The sequence below is a fragment of the Typopeltis vanoorti genome, chromosome 8 (assembly GCF_054136105.1).
Source record: "Typopeltis vanoorti isolate ZY-2024b chromosome 8, IOZ_Tvanoo_1.0, whole genome shotgun sequence".
Taxonomy (NCBI): Eukaryota; Metazoa; Arthropoda; class Arachnida; order Uropygi; family Thelyphonidae; genus Typopeltis; species Typopeltis vanoorti.
Window position 1 is genome coordinate 146,470,876 of NC_143556.1, and position 17,578 is coordinate 146,488,453.

General features: G+C 37.0%; 1 protein-coding gene across 5 annotated transcripts in view; it reads left to right on the forward strand.

The window, feature by feature from the left end:
* LOC150104412 (hydroxyacyl-coenzyme A dehydrogenase, mitochondrial-like) overlaps window positions 1–11,911 on the forward strand; it is a 227,690-nt gene extending 215,779 nt beyond the window's left edge. For all 5 annotated transcript variants that reach the window (XM_090396993.1, XM_090396992.1, XM_090396995.1 and 2 more), the window contains exon 9: window positions 11,688–11,911. In XM_090396993.1, the coding sequence (XP_090253119.1) occupies window positions 11,688–11,812 (125 nt within the window). In that variant the 3' untranslated portion in view covers window positions 11,813–11,911. The remainder of the gene's footprint in view (window positions 1–11,687) is intronic.
* Window positions 11,912–17,578: the final 5,667 nt, after the last annotated feature.

Genomic DNA, 17,578 nt, shown 5'->3' on the forward strand with positions numbered 1-17,578 from the left:
CCAAACTTTTTTGATCGCGTTCCCCCAAGACAGAAAAAATAAATAGCACGTACCCCCAATTGATTGAGCAAAAATCTAATGTAATAAGTATTATAAAGAGGAAATATGCCTTGTATCATCATATAATAATTAAAAAAGCCAGATATATTTACACATTATTTTTATTATTAACAGCTTACAAACATATTTATTACAATATTTAATGTGAACAATGGCCTTGCATTTCTTTCATAATTTCTTGAAATTCTGGTTTGATGGCTTCTGATATTGCGATACAAAGGTCTGGTTCCAAGTTTAATTCTGGTTCCAAGTCAAATCGTGCCACTGATGATTATGTGTGCAAAGTCGCCCAATGTGCGCTACTCGCAAATTTAAGTTTACAGGATCTTTATAACGTTGTTGTCTATATTAGATATATGTTTAATTGATGAAAGAAAGTAATATTCTTTATCTTTAATTAATTACTTAATTTTTTTCCTATCAATATAAAACTTTTTTGACGTACCCCCCACGTATCGACTGTGGTACTTTGGAGACCACTGGTCTTGTCTGAAAAGTTCTCGGCCTTGACAATAGGTGGCAACGCTATCAGCAAAATTTTTTTTTTTCTAAGTTGGTACATCTGTCATAAGCATCCATGTGATTATATTTTACATGAAGAATTGCAAATAAAAAAGCTTTGTACAAGATAGGTTCAAGGTGTTTTGGCATTGCCAAAACACCTTTGTGGGCAGGTGCATTGTCCTGATGAAAGATGATTTTTTTCTTCTGCAAACCAGGTCTTTTCTCACGAATTTTTTCTTCTAGTCTGGTTAAAAGATCAGAATAATATTCCTTGGTTATTGTTTTACCCTTTTCAAGATAATTAATAAACAAAATGTCTTTAGCATTCCAAAACACTGATGCCATGACCTCGTCTTCTTTGGCACTAAAAACTGGCTTCTGTCCACTGTTTTTGACTGCTGTTTGGATTCTGGTGTGTAGTGGTGAATCAAAGTCTCATCCAGTAATAAATCGACGCACAAAATCAGTTTTATTCTTGTTAAAATGCCCCAAGCACTGTTCAGAGATTTTCATGCGAGTGTGTTTTTGATCTGCGTGTCACCTGTCTTGTGCAAATCTTTTTCATTTGAAATTCTTCATGCAAAATGTATCCTTTCATTTTTGTGAGACTGTAATAATGGTATTATCGCCTCAACTTGTGGAATTCTTCTTGTTGTGTCTTGAACAAAAGTACCACTGGTTGTTTCGGTAGTTTTAGGCATGAACTCAGTTATTAATCACTGTGTTGATGCTTTAGATAAGTCACAATATAATTCTCTGTATGAAGACATTAACAACTTAAGCTCACATGAAAACTTCCCAGCACGTTCTTTATTTGGATCATGTCGGGCAAAATAATTGCCTAAATTACTGGCCAGTTTAAGACCTTCTTTAATGATATCAGCAGTAAAAGTAGGATTATCTTGATCATTATCATTAACTTCTTCGCTTTCAGGAGTCTCTTCAACAGTCTTCGCTAAAAGGTTTATCAATTAACAATTCTTCGATATCTGCCGACGTAAGATCATTGAATCCTTCTCCGCCAATTTCACATGCCGAACTTATTATATTGGGGATTTCTGCAGTATGATTGAAGGGAACAAGAGCATTCTCTTTAACACATGTGAGCCAAATAGCTTTCCAGCATGCATTCATAGTTTCTGGTCTCAATTCAGATAACGATAATCGAACCTGATCAATACAATCCATAATTGAGAATTTTTTCCACACATCCATAACTGACAGTGTTTCATCATCATCATTTAGCTTGTTCAAAACGTACTGAAATGTTCGTTTGACATAATATGTTTTAAAAGTCGCAATTATACCATGATCTAGAGGTTGTAGCAATGATGTGGTATTGAGCGGCAGAAAAAAAAAATTGCACATTTGGGTGTTCTATGGCAGGATGACCGAGTGCATTATCAAGAATCAAAAGCACTTTAAATTCGAGACCCTTGTCATTCAAATAGCGTCTAACTTCTGGCACAAAATGTTTGTGGTGGAACCACTCAGTGAAAATATCAATGGTTATTATCCAAACTTTTTTGTTGGCCATCCAATGAACTGACAATTTTTGAAAATCTATGCCTTTCATTGGCTGTGGTCTTAATGATCGATTTATGAGCAGTGGTTTTAACATCCGATCTCTTAAAGTGTTCGAACAAAATAGGAGTGTTATGCGATCCTTTGCTGCTTTGAATCCACCAACACTTTTTTGCATTTTTGATACATAAGTTCTGTTTGGCATTTTTTTCCAGAAAAAGCCGGTTTCATCCATATTCCAAACTTGTTCACAAGTGTAACCTCCATCTTCAATTATTTTAGCAAGTTTTTGTGGAGATGCTTTAGTAGCTGTTTCATCAGCAGAAGCCGTTTCACCTTTAATTTTTATATTATAAAGAGCATGTCTTTTAAAAAACTTAGCCAGCCAACCATTGCTTGCATGAAATTCATATTTTTCCTCATTTGAGATGAAGTATCTGGCTGCAGTTTTTTAATCTGTTCATAAAATCTCAATGCCGATTGCTTGATGGAATTTCCATCAACTGGCATTCTTTTTTGTACGTTATCTTCTATCCATATCACTAAAGCTTTTTCGGCCTTTTCTAGAACAACATCTCTTGTGTATGACGATAATTTCGCACTCGATTTTGTATGAGAACATACCACTTTTCTAATAGTCTCTTCATTTTTCTTTATAGATCTGACAGTTGATTCATGGACTCCAAAATGCTTACCCACAGCTGTTGCACCTTCTCCAGTTTGAAGACTATCTAAAATTTGAATTTTTGTATCCAAGGAAATGGCTTTCTTTTTTTTTTTTTTTTTGGTTATCGGCAACATCATGTGATGGCTCTAGATTAAATCTTCAGTTAATGAAATGAAAGGTTGAAAATTACACATAGCTTACCATTTATTATTTCTTGGAAAAATTATTAATTTTATAACGCAATTTTTATTTTGATTTCACTTAAAAAATGCAAATGTAAAAAATGCGGTAACTGTGTTGTCTACTCAAGCACCAAATTCAAACTGCTAAGAACTGCTTTTTTATGTGCAGTCAGTTATGTAATTCGGGTAATTCCCAATAAATGAAATGTATAAGAATTTAGAATTTTCCTAATTGAAAAGAGAATGCAATTCTACAAAATTCTCAGAATATTCTTGAATTACGGATTTTTTCCTAACTTAGACTTTAGGTTGGTCACGTAAAAGTAAAAAAAAATTTTTTTTTTGATATCCCAATTCGCGTAACTCCAAATTCACGTTAAAAAAATTCGCATAAAAAGAGATTTAGATGTATACTCTATTCGATCACAAAAGAAATTAAGAAATTGTGAAAGAATTAAACCAAGAATCAGTAATAGAAAAAATTAAAAAATATAAACATAATTGGATGGAACACATTGAAAGAATGAAAACAGAAAGATTACCAAAACAAGCCTTGAATTACAAACCATTAGGAAAAAGCAAACCAGGACGTCCTCTTAAGAGATTCAATGATGACTTCTAAGGCTGGAACAGGTCACTCTAGGTCTAAATCCTTAACAAGCATGACGATAATGAAAAGAATCAAGCAGAGACTTTTCTGTCATATATATTCATAGGTGCTGAAACACAGGTTCGCCATTACAACCCTGAAATGAAGAGCATTGAAATAGCATCATTGACTGTTTATTTCACTTCACCGGGCAAGAATAAATTCAAGAAATGGATTTCTCTGGGAAAAAAAAGATGCATTTTTGCAGATGACCAGGAGCTGAAAGAAAATATTTTTGAGGAGCACCAGTGTTGGAGTAAAAACTTATGGGAGCAGAGTATGGCATCTCACTCATTGTTTGTAAAAGTATATAGAGAATGATGGAGACTATTGAAAGATGATAAAATGCTTGTTTTAAGAGTTTCACTAGGAAAAATTTTCCTGTGACTGAACTCTTGAAAGCAATTAGAATAACATGTACCTCATGATGGTCAATTACAACACTGACCATGGAAAAAAGGATCATAGCTATAAGCAAAGCAGGGTCACATGCGTATAGCGTAAGCAATATAAGGAGCTAGTGGGGGGGGGAGCATTCACTTGAACCAAAAAATTCAATTCAAGGACTAGAAGCTCCTTTAACCAACCTTAACATCAGTGGTTGTAAAGAAGCTAGAATATCTTCATCATTGTAAGAAGCTAAGACTTAGAGTTTAGCAATGTAGTTAGAAATAATCAAGGTAAAGCAAGTCCTAAGCAAAATTAGGTTAATGTTCTGTTCAGTATTTATCAGGCATATACCAAGCATGTTTATTTGTATGAAGGAATGCCTTATTTTGTATAGGTAGATCTACCTTAAGTTGTAGGAGTACGTGGTTTGAACATGAGGGACAGTATGAAAGTAAAGGCAACTTGTTTTACCCTTAGGTAAATGTAATTTATTATATCCATCTTTCATGAGCATTACAACCCAGATCACCCAGCCTTGCAGAAGTCCAACCCCACGTGCAAGGCAGAAGTGGCAAGAAGTAGGGGATTGCCCTGTAGGGTGAAGCACATTGGGGACTTCGAGGGCCCCGAGCCAATGTGGTAGCTGTGAAGGTCTGCAAAGAACCCTGAAAATGAATGGATAATGGGGCTCTGGCACACTCAATTCCATGAAGAATCCGTTTTGATCAGAATCATACTACCACGTCTGGGGAAGCCAATGCCTCGAGAACTGCAGCCCAGTATTTCTATGAGAAATATGCTATGAGGACTCTCAACATACTTCAGCTTAACATCAATGGCACTCAAAAAAAGATGGAAGAGCTTAAGAACATTTTATACAAACATAACATCCACATTGTATGTCTACAAGAAATGAAACTAAATCAAAATCTGAAACTTCAAATCAAAGGCTATTCAACACTAGGGAAAGACAGACCAGATCGTTCTGGCAGAGGTCTAGCTATACTCTTACTGACCAAACACATTAAATATAAAGAAATCATATCAACTACAAATAGCAATCTAAATAGTAACACAGAGGCCAAGAAGTCAAGATATTTCTACCAAAATGCACTATTACAATAGTCAATGCATATCACCTAGATAACACAGACATCAATACAGAACTAATTAAGCAACTAAGTCAAACAATGTCAGATACAAAGATCCTTTTAGGAGATCTAAATGCCAAAAGCCCAACTTGGGGCTCCCCACTACTAGACCAGAAAGGAGCACAAGTAGAAGACATAATTGATGATCTAAACCTTGAAATTATAAACAAGCAAAATACATATCTGTAAAAAAAACAACTGGTACAGAATCAGCATTAGACATCACAGCAGTAGATTATGAAATTGCAAATCTTAACCAGTGGAAAATACTAAACAATGCCATCAGTGATCATAGGCCTATCATCATAACCATTAAATTGCAGTTAGACCAAAAACCACAGAAAAAGAGATCTTGGAATTTCAGAAAAGCAAATTGGCCCAAATGCACACAACTATTAGAAACATATTGCACATGCACATCCACTAGTCAAGAACTTGATCAGCAGTTACCAGAATTAACCAACAACAACGTACAAAGAGCTGCAAAAAATTCAATTTCCAGAGGACTCAGGAAAAACAACTGGATTCCATTTTGGAAAGATCATAACATCAACACTCTGATTACCGAAAGAGAGATTATCAACGAACAATTAAAATAAAATAATACAGAAGAAAACAGAAAGAAGTTAATGAAATTAACCCAAAAAATGGAAGATGAAATTTCAAACTGCAAACAAGAAAAGTGGGAAGAATTCTGCAACAAACTAGATCCAAGAAAAGACTCACAGCACTGGAATATCATCAGATTATTAAACAAAGCAACACTCCCGGATACTGAACACTCTTTAAACACAATATCATCGGGAAATAATACAGCAGCAACAAACAAACAGATGGCAAATATTCTAGCCAAACATTACCCAAAAGTAAGCAAACTGCAATGCAACAACGAAAACAAAAGGTGCAGGAAAATTGCAAAACATCTGCTAACACAATCCAGAACCTATCCTTCTGAATCCATCTTTACTCGGGACCTCACAATGATAGAATTAGAAACAGCAATTAGTCAAATTGACCCTGATAAATCACTCGGTATAGATCTTATCTTTGGACATATAATTCAAAACATGGGAGTAAAAGCCAAAACCCGACTTCGGAAGATATTTAACACTTCCTGGAACACAGGCAAACTGCCAAAAATCTGGAAAACTCCAGTCATTATACCCTTACTAAAACCTAACAAAAACCCTAGTGTGACAGTAAAAGCTACAGACCAATAGCTTTCACTAGTACTCTCTGCAAACTAAACGAAGAATAATAAATACTAGACTTATGAATTGGCTCTTAGAAAATAACAAGATCAACTTCTACCAAACAGCATACAGGTCCCAACAGAGTACAGAAGATCAATTTATCTTTGCCAATCAATCATAGATGGCTTTCAACAAAAACCACCAAAGAAGACAACAGCAATTTTCTTAGATCTCATAGCTGCCTTCGATCGTGTGTGGAGACAAAAGTTAATAAAAATTGCATACGATACTGGAATAAGGGGGAATGCATTAATTTGGATCAGATTTCATGAAAGGAAGAAAAATTAAAGTAAAAGTTATTGGAACTTCCAACATACATTGAACTTGGGCTGGAGTCCCACAAGGTTCTGTTCTAAGCCCGCTCCTATTTCTCATCTATGTGAACAATGTTCATCCTCACGTAATAAATGATACAAAAATAGCATGCTATGCGGATGATATAGCAATCTGGCACACAAGCAGTAATCCTCAACAATCTGTAAAAGTCCTAAATAAATCAATAAAAGGCTTAGAAAGATGGGCAAAGTAACTCAAATTACAGATAGACCCAGAAAAAACAAACCTCTGTATCTGCTCTACTGATAGAAAAATAGACACAATTACAACCCCCAAATCAAAATATATAATACCAAAATAGGAAAAACAGTCTCCCAAATACTTAGGCCTAATCCTAGATACTGAACTAAGATTTACAACCCATATCACAAATATATTTAATGAAGCTCTTAAAAAACTTAATATCATCAAAAGGCTTTGTGGAACAAAGTGGAAGTGCAAAACCGAAGACACTCAAAACTACATATACGGCACTCATACGACCCACTATGGAATATGCCTCAACAATCTGGGCTCCAGCTTCCACTACCTCAAAAGAAAAGCTTGACAGAGTACAATCAAGAGTAGCAAGAATTATAAGTGCAGTCCCATCTACAAATAATTTAAAAGCTCAACAAGAGTGTGGGCTTCACATACTAGAAGAAAGAAGAAAACTCTGCACAGTTAAGTTCACTAACAGAATCAGGAGCCAACAACAGGATCACATCTCACTCAGGACTTTCAATGCCTGGACTGGTAAATCTAGACTAAAGAGATCATCTACTTTACAATATGATCATGAAATTAGAAAACAGATAGACTTAGAGCACCTGTCTGCTGATATAAGCAAAGAGCCATTCTTTTCCACTAAACTACCAAAAAACACAATGATTAACTTAAATCTTAGAACCATGTTCAAAAAAGGATTCACGGCATGTAAATAAAAGAAAAGCATTTGACACTATACGCTACTTAAATAATCTAAACCATGTCATCACCTACACTGATGGATCATCTGATGAAGCACTCGACCAAGGAGGAGCAGGGGTTTTATAACTCTACCTGGAGGTGAGGAAATGCAAATCAAAACCACAGCTGGAAAAATGGCTTCAAACTTCACTTGTGAATTAACAGCCATATAAGCAGTGCTCAAGTTCTATCTCTCTAATCCAGTAATAAATAGTACAGAAGGAATAACCATCTACAGCGACTCAAAATCTGCACTTGAAGCATTAAAAAATGGAAAAACAAAACTCGCACAGGAAATTCATGAACAACTAGCAACTTTAAATTTGAAAAATAAGAACAGTACACTGCAATGGATATCAGCTCATGTAAATATTGAAGGCAATGAGAGAGCAGACTTACCTCAAAAATCACATCCACTATCATTAACTGATGCAAACTCTGTTGCAAAAATTACACTGGTGAAACAAACTGTCAAGAAAAAGAATGAAATCTGTGAAATAAATGAAAATAGAGAAATAACCACAACATCACCAGGCTAAGGACGGAACACTTTAAAGGCATAAAAATTCATCTGGCTGGTACCAGAAGTTATGAAACATGCAAGAACTGTCCAGGGATCGAACTAACACCTGCCAATATTTACCTGCCCAGCAATTGCCAATGCTCTACAGAAAAGCTCTATTCCATCAAAGTCAAGAGATTGCCAAAGCAGTTCTGCAGGCCCACGGTCATATCTAGAAGCTCTTCAGTGGACTCGACGACAACAACTCAGATGGGTTGTAAATACAGCATATGCTGAGTGGTGTGGAAACAGATTCATCTCCTGATTATAAGATGAGAAGCTGTATGTCTCTAATGATATTAGAGTAAAAAACAATTCATGATCAGAACTAGTCAATACACTTGTGCAAAAATCTTAGTTCGGAAGGCCAAAGGCTAACCTTCCTCTTTGAGGATAATCCCAACTGTCACATAACACTGAAATATGCAAAAGAATTTTAATTGTTCGAACAATGCAATTGAAGCAACACTCCCACTGATAACTGCCCTCCTCCCACACACCCATTGGTGTACCCAGGGAGGGGGCCAAGGGTCCCTGGCCCCCTCCAAAAGAAAAAGGAGAAAACACCAGAAAAATTTATAAAAATATTTCCCTAATTAAAATTAATTTTTTTTTAAAATTTATGTTGTGTTGTGTCTTCTATTTCTATGCTGCTTATGAATTAGTGATCACATAAGGTGGGAATACTCTATAGCGCTCTGGAACCCTGGTTGCTGTGAATGCAAGGTGAACGAAGTAGTGCCATGATCTCCTGTGGCCTGGCTCGGGCAAACTTTGTTTGCCCGAGCCAGGCCACAGGAGATCACGGGTATCATGTTTTGGCGATCACTGCAGCTGCTCAGTCAGATTTGCCACCCCCCAAAAAAATTAATTAAATCTTGAGTGCTCGGCCCCCTCCAAGATTAAATCCTGAGTGTGCCACTGCACACACCTCCACCCCAAGCCATTGAGAACTCTTAGTATTTGTACTCAAAGAAACATGCTAACATAACATATTGTGTTGTGAAGGAATTGGAAGTTCAGTAGGACTTTACACATATAATTTAGTGAAACTAAAGCTACTGAAATTAATATATACACTAGCTTAAAATTTGGTTGAGTGCATAAGAATGTTCTGCTTCGCATATTCAATGTTAGATACTAACAAAAATCATAATGTATGTGTAAACAGACAGTATATTAACTGAATGTGTAGCAGACAGCTGTTGTCAACTGATCTATTATATTTGTAGTGTTCTTTTGTCATTATTAAAATCTAAATGGTCACACCTCACTATTTGCTGTTTAATTAAGAGTCACCCTCTTATATTAGCATCAGGAAATGAATCTTTTCCACACCACTCTACAGCTCATGTCTATGATATGTAAAAGCCATGGTTTTAATGAATTACATTTGCCTGAGTGGTAAAAAGGTCGTCATTACTTTCATACTGCCCTGGTTACTTCAAACTAACTATCCTACAACCCAAGGCAGATATACAGGGTGTTCGGGATAAATTTGACATATTTATAATTAATTATATTTTTCCGTAAGTTACATGTATTAACACACACTTCTCTTCATTTAAAAGTTTGGACCCTTCTTCATTCATATACAAGATGTCAGAAAGGATGGATAGCTGGAACCCACCTGAATCATGGAAGAGAATAACTTGTATCATGATGATTCGTGCCCGCCATCAAAATAAGGATATTACGACTGCTGCCCAATGCTCCCTGAATACAGTAAAAACAATCAGGCATGAACTAGAGACTTGCAATGGTGACTACGAGGATGTAGCAAGAAGAAAGATCCCTAGCAGACGATCTGATTGCGTTCGTACAGCAGAATTCCTCGCAAATCTGCAGCAACAGGTGTTGAAGAACCCTGGCATTGGAATTCGGGCTTTGTTCGTGGAGTTGCTAACTGTAGTCAAGCCCTGGATAACAAGGGTAGCCAATGGTAGGCCGTATGTATGGCAGCAGGATTCGGCCCCTTGCCACACCTCTGGGAAAAGTCAAAAATGGTTGTCTGAAAATTTCTACGACTTCACCAGTCCAAATGTTTGGCCTCCAAACTCCCCAGACCTTAACCCCATGGATTATTTTGTATGGGGCGCAGTTGAAAAAGACACCAATCGCACTTCCAGTAATACAAAAGCCCAGTTAATGGATAAAATTAAAACAGTTTTTGCGGCCCTTCCCAGGGAGACTGTAGCATCTGCTTGTTCGAGGTTCCGAAGCAGAATTGAAGCTGTGATCGATGCTAATGGTGGTTATTTTGAGTAAATCTTGTTGATAGTATTGTAATTAACTCTGCCTGTAATGTTTTTTTGTCAATTCATTAAATTTAATAGATACAAAGAAGATTTTCTTTTTCCTTACGAAACTGTCAAATTTATCCCGAACACCCTGTACCTGTATACAGTAACAGACATTCCTTCACACATATAAGCACATTTGATAAATTGGATATCAAACAGAACATTAATGAAATAGCTGAGAAAAGCAAACAGCATGCTAAGTGTGCCATGACCATGTAAATAGAATTTGTAGAGACTTTTTTGCATGTTTAGCATCAAATATATACGACTATTATCACGTTTTTTTGGAAGGGATGAATGTAAGCTTGGTATCATGCTTAGGAGTAGATGCCAGCTGAGCAGAAAAGATTAAAGAGGCAATATGTTTAGGATAGGTGTTAATTCTGGAGCACATGTTTCTAAATAGATGGGATACCACCAGATCCAGTTGTCATGTTTGCATCCACTTCCATCTTCTGATTTCTTTCTGACAGAAAAGCAGGTGGTGGCACAGAGTGAATAGTTCTAGGTAAAGTGAGGGACTTTCCCTTGTTGTGAGTGCATCAGTTTTAAAAGAGGAATGCCAGTAGGGTCAGCCTTGCATTTGGGTGATGTTAAAATAGTGCCATCTGGATGTGAGTGGTAGAAAATGGATGGGCACAAGTCACTTCCTAGTGATCTTGGTGAGGCTCAGAAAGCTCAAATTTCATCAACCATATAGGACACCATTTAGGAACCGACTAATTTGATCGTGACCAGACAACAGCCTACCTCTCACTTATCTTTTTGTAATTCCTCTAGCCTTCCATTCTACAGCTTTGGTTCTGCCACAGCTCATATTATTTATCCTGATGGTTTATACTCGCAGCCTACTAACTTAATTCTCATTTCCTACATGGACATAGCAGTCTACTCAGCATGATTAGGTTGCTGTTGGGTCCAGGCAGGGGAAACCAGAATTGGATCATATTAATGCCAAATTAACTCTACACTGTGTATGAATTGTGGATAATATCAGCTATTTGAAGTCAACTTGTCACTGTAATTTTATTATATGCTTGGAATGCTCATTTTTTGAAGATAGAAATGTTACAGAGGTAAAGATAATACTAAGTATATAATATGTCTAGCATGAATGTTTTGCATAAAAAGCTCACTTGTTTTTAATTATTTAATTAGGTTGGCATAAGAAGTTTCCCGATAACCCACTTTACAAGCCAAGTCCACTTCTTGAAAAATTAATATCTGAGGGCAAATTTGGAAAGAAGACAGGAGAAGGCTTTTACAAATATGAAAAGAAATAGTACAATTTTAAAAATTTTTATTGTACAACTACAAAATGATGATCAATTTGTAATTCTTATATTTTTGTATCAATGGAAATAAATTTTTATATATAAGAACTGGGTGATAACTGTGTGGGGTTTCTGTAACATTGTACAAAAGTAGGTAAATATATTGATAAAGGAATTATCCAACTTCATAGCCAACAGGCTCTGAGTTTATTATTATTATTCGTGACACCTCCAAGGAGTCCGAAGACTCATCGCAGGAGGACACCTATTGTACATCTCTGTCTCTACCACTACACCGAACCTATACTACCAATCAACAGCATCAGTGTCATCTACTGCCCACCACCACAGCTAGTATTTTTTGTCTTTAAAAATTGTGTGTTCTGAAGGGCCAATTTGTTTGTATGCGGGATGAAAAACCCGAGTTTCCAGGGGAAAAAACCCTGCTACCTCCATATGAGATCGGCTAACTCGCCTTCGATTGAAAAGTCTGAATTTAGAGAATCGAACTTAGGCCTTTTCCAATTGCAGGGTGCAACGTACCGTCGTTCTTCCAATTGCACTACGGAGACACTATAAAAGTAGGTAAAAAATTGAATTTCAAATTTTCGAATGAATATTCGTTTGAATTGCAAAGTGCCATTAATGTTTTTATGTGCATTCTCCCACAAAAGGTTGCAAACTGATTGTTTATATTATTAGTATCATGGATATGCTTCAAGAGTTAGATAGTCCAGAAACCTATTCTAGACATCAAACATGATTTTGGAACTTTTTCAAGTCATTTCAGGAAGGGTGGAGTGATCTCACACCAGAATGTGGAAGTCTTTAGATGGTAGATGATTTTCATCAATAGCTGTATTTTGTTAGGATTCGAACTGTCTATTGGCACATTGACTAGTTTGTTAAGTTCTTTAGGCTTAACAATCTTTAGATTGTCATCTGCTGTGAAATTCTGTTTATTAAATCCTATCCTTATCACCTGTGTAAGATGGGTTGAGTCCCCACTTAATGAGAGGTTACTGGCATATTAATGCAGCCGGTTTGCCACTCCTCTGCTGCATCCCCTAAGGATGATATTCATGACTGTATCGTGTGTTCACAGGGCCGGTTTGCCTGCTTGTGGGATGAAAAACCTTGCTGTCCATGCCCAAGACCAACTAACTTGGCTAAAGCTGAGGAAGATCCTTAAGCCCCTCACGTCGTAGACAGGAATTGAACCTAGGACACTCCTTCCCAGGTATGTGGTTGCGAAGCGCATACTTATTAAATAGCTGACTGAAAATGTATGCTTAATGTACTCTGATTTTCCACCCTTTTATGAGTGAGATGATCATTGAAAAAATGAAGGTTCTAAACAGTCATATTGTCTGTGTATGTAAATACTTGTGAGAGATCTCATTCAATGAGCGACATAATCTATCATATTGAAGGCATAATTCATTCACACGTCAACATTTCATTCCACTCACCCATCACTTTCCCCTGTTAAAAAAAAAAAAAAAAAAAACTCATCCTCCTCATTCTATTACACACTGTTTATGCCTACTGCTCTACATAGAATCTCATCATCAAATTCCTGCCATGTACCCTAAAGGGGTGTACAGGATATAATAGATACTACATGAAAAAAATTACATCATTATTAATTTCCTATCTACAATTTTCCTCCAAATCAGTCTGTTACTTGTCAGCACTCCAACATTATCAGATCTTATATTTCTATCGTCTAAAGCACTTTGTACCGTATCAATCCACCTATATCTTGGTCTTCCTCTGGGTCGTTTTCTTCGTTTTCGTTTTCTAATCTTTCTTCGCCCATTCTGTTCAAGTGACCATACCACCTGAGATTAGCTCTGCTAACGCATTCCTGGATGCTGACAATGTCAAGTTCTTTCCTAATATCCTCGTTTTTAATATGACACTGCCATTGATGCCATCGGTTCACGCCTATAATCTTTCTCAGGACTCATATCTGTGGTCTCTAGTCTTTGGTCAAGTGTTTTACTTCTGACCCAGCTCTCAGATCCATAACTTAAAACTGGTTTGAACACTGTCTTGTTTACAGCTAATTTAGTGTTCCGACTAATTTCTCTCTTATTCCATATGAATTTATTCAATTGACTTCCCACCATACCAGCTTTGCTGATTCTGTTGTCTATTTCTATATTTAATTTAGCATCTTCAGTAAAAATCGTGCCTAAATAGCTGAAATGTTTTACTTGTTCCACAGGTTCTCCATTCACAATAGGTTCTCCATTCACATTCACCATTTCTGGTCGAATATCATCTACTCCTGCTGCCTTTCCACATTTCAAGCCTTTGATGGCTTTTTCTACTTCAAGTATGGATATGTATTCCTGACTGAATGCCTGGTCAGTGTTTTTTACCACTGTGCTGTCATCACTGCTTGTTTCATTTACCAGTTTTTCAAGTAATTACTCCATACTTCAAGGATATCTTTTTCTCCCGTTTTCATGTCACCTTTATCATCTCTAATTCCTTTTATAGCACTCTTTCCTCCATTCTTAAGCTTCTTCAACAACCTCCAGAATATTTTGCCACCTTCTTGATATTTATTTTCTATATTCTTGCCAAAGTCCTCCCATGACTTTTTTTACACAGTGTTTAGCATTCTTGCATTTGTCTCTATATTCTCTAAGAGCACAAGCTGACTTATTTGACAGGAACTTTTGGTATGCTTTCTTCTTTTCCTTCACTGCCTCTTTAACTTCTTGTGTCCACCAGGGAGTTCTGATTTTTTTATGCTTACAGATAACCTCACCACATGCCTCTCTGGCAGAATCAATCAATGTTTTCTTCAGAGTTTGCCACTGAATCTCCAAGGTTTGATTCCTGTTCTCAAACTCTTTCATTTTTTCTTCAATAATCTTTGTGTATTTCAGTCTACAGTTCACATCTAAGAGCTGCTCAACTTTTATTCGCTTTAAAACTTTCTTACATGTTATTCTTTTCAATATGAAATTCAATTTTATCTTGCTCAAGACTAAATAGTGATCACTTCCAATTTCAAATCCTCTGTACACTCTGGTGTCCTGCACCAGGGAGAAAACATCACTATCAACAATAACATAGTCAATGAGACTTTTCTTATTCCTAGCCTCTTCTCTCCATGTGAATTTGTGCACATTTTTATGTTGGAACATGGTGTTAGTAATAACCAGTCCATGTCCTGAGCAGAAATCCAACAGATATTTGCCATTATTATTAGCTTTTCTCTTTTCTCCAAATTTTCCCAAAATATTTTTGTACGTCTCACAATCATTTCCTACTCTGCTATTTAGATCCCTAACAAGGACCAATTTTTCATTGTGTCAGTTGCTTTTTCTAAAGCTTCAAAAAATTCCTCCACTTCTACCTTAGTAGAACCTTCTGTGGGACCATAGGCACAAATAAGTCTCATTGTCCAGTTCCCCATTCTCATATTTGCCCACATTACTCTACTTGAGACTGACTGCCATTCAAGAAGATTAGCCTCGTATTTTGTGTTGAATACTATGGCTACTCCTTCTTTTCCTTGATTGTCATTGCCTGAATATAACATTTTGTATTTATTGCTCAGAAAGATCTCACCAGTTTTGGTCTTTTTTGTTTCAGTCACCCCTATTATGTCGATCTAGTACTTATCTAATTCCTCAGCTAGCGCCATTTCTTTGCCATTCAGGCTTCTTACGTTGATAGTACCGATCTTTAACTCTGGTGATGTTGAGTTGGGGTTTATTTTCAGATTTGTTCCAGTAGCTGACTTTTCGCTGTTCGCCCTGGTTCCCTTGCGAAAAAAACGGGGGCCTTGTTTAACTGGGCGACGCCCCAGCCGGCATGAAATTTTGTCATGTTGTACCATCATTCTATATTTTGGTTTAACCAATAAGAATACAATTTGGTCGGCTAAATCCCAAATTGCCAGCCCATCCTCGTCCGTTCTGTATCCAAGTAGATACCCAACAGGGTGCACCACGAGGAGGTGAGGATTGGACATTAGGTCAGAAGCCCTGGTCGGTTCTCCGCATTCCTTTAAAGGCTATGTGGAGGTTTCCTCTCAGTTATACAGCTTTGACCCTTAAGCACCCTTAACCACATAGAATCTCAATTATATGAAATCTTGTATTACTTCTGCAAAATCCCCTCATTGGCGTAACTATCTGCATCATATCGCCTCTTTTCTATCTATCCACAAAATTTCAATTTTCTCAACCTCACTCCATAACCAATTCTGGAGTCCTGATATTGCCTTAGTTGCTCATCTCTATCACCTAAGGTTTACTCATTACACTGGAAACCATGTCATCAAATCTGCACATATTAATTTATGTGCAGTTTAACCAGTGGTACATCTACTACACTGGTGTCCAAAACCTAAGAACAAACACCATTTCTGAAGATTTACAGCCACAAATTCAGATGACTCAGCTTGTGGCAATTTGTGTATGCTGATGATTTTAAGTAGAAAGTAAATATATATTCAAATTTTTAATTGCACTAAAAGGGATCACATTGGTAGCTCTTAACAAGATAAAAGTTACCAAGTACTGAGGACATTGTGTTTGAAGGAAGCTCTCTTCATGAAGGAATAAAGTTGCAAATTTGGATGTCTTGTAATGTCTCAAAGACATCATTTAGACAATTTCACGTTAAGAAGAATTATTAGAAGGCTTGCAGGGCACAGAATTTCTTATATTGTAAGAGAGCTTTGAATCTCGCATATCATTGCATCCAGGCTCTGGGCAATGTTTCAAATCAATGGAATGTATTTCAGACATATCTAAGAGGTTGCCCTCGCTCTACCATGGAGCATGAAGACAGATTTTTGGTTATAAGGCAAAATGTAATCAACACACAACAGTAGCCTCTTGCAGGTCATCTTGCAAGTCAGCGCCATTCAAGCACAGGTACACAAATATCTCAACAAACTGTGGCAAGATGTCCGCAACAAGTAAGCCTATACGCCTGAAGGACTGTAATCCATGTGCCTTTATCCACAGCTCCTTGTAGAACATGTTTTCAGTGGTATTCTATCCATAAAATTGGACAAGACACCAATGGGCTAATGTACTCTTTACAGATGAGAGCCATTTTAGTCTTTCCTCCGATTCTAGACAACTTGATCTGACATGAAAGTGGTACTGCTTACCATCACGAGAATGTTCTGGAAAGGGATTGATACAGCAGTGCTGGGGTCATGGTGTGGGGAGAGGCATGGATGCACTGAGCGACAACTGGTAAAAGATATTGCAATGAAGTTCTTCAACATCATGTTCGATTATTCTGTGGTGCTGTAGGCGAAGAAATTCGTTTTTATGAATGACAGTGCCACATCACATCGAGGCCAGTTTGCAGTGGAGATACTTCTGGAGACCGAGGATATTAATTGAATTGAGTGGCCAGCACGCTCCCCAGATCTCGGTCCCATAGCACATATTTGGGATGCAATAGGGATACACATTGCTGCTTCCCCCTCCAGAACACAAAGCCTTAGCTTTGCTCTGAAAGAGAAGTAGGCCAGGTTACCTCAAGAACTTTTGAATCACTTAGTGCTAAGCATGGTACGATGTTGTGATAGCTGCATCGCAGTTTGAGGTGGACATATTCCATACTGAAATGGAATATCTCATATACAAGTAGCTAAAAGGTGCTCGACCTTATTAATAAAAATCTCTGGATGAGACAAAGATGCAGAAAGTGTTTACCTTGGCTTTATTATATATTAAAGATACCAACATATATGTGACTTCTGCATTACTTCAACCTTGGTAT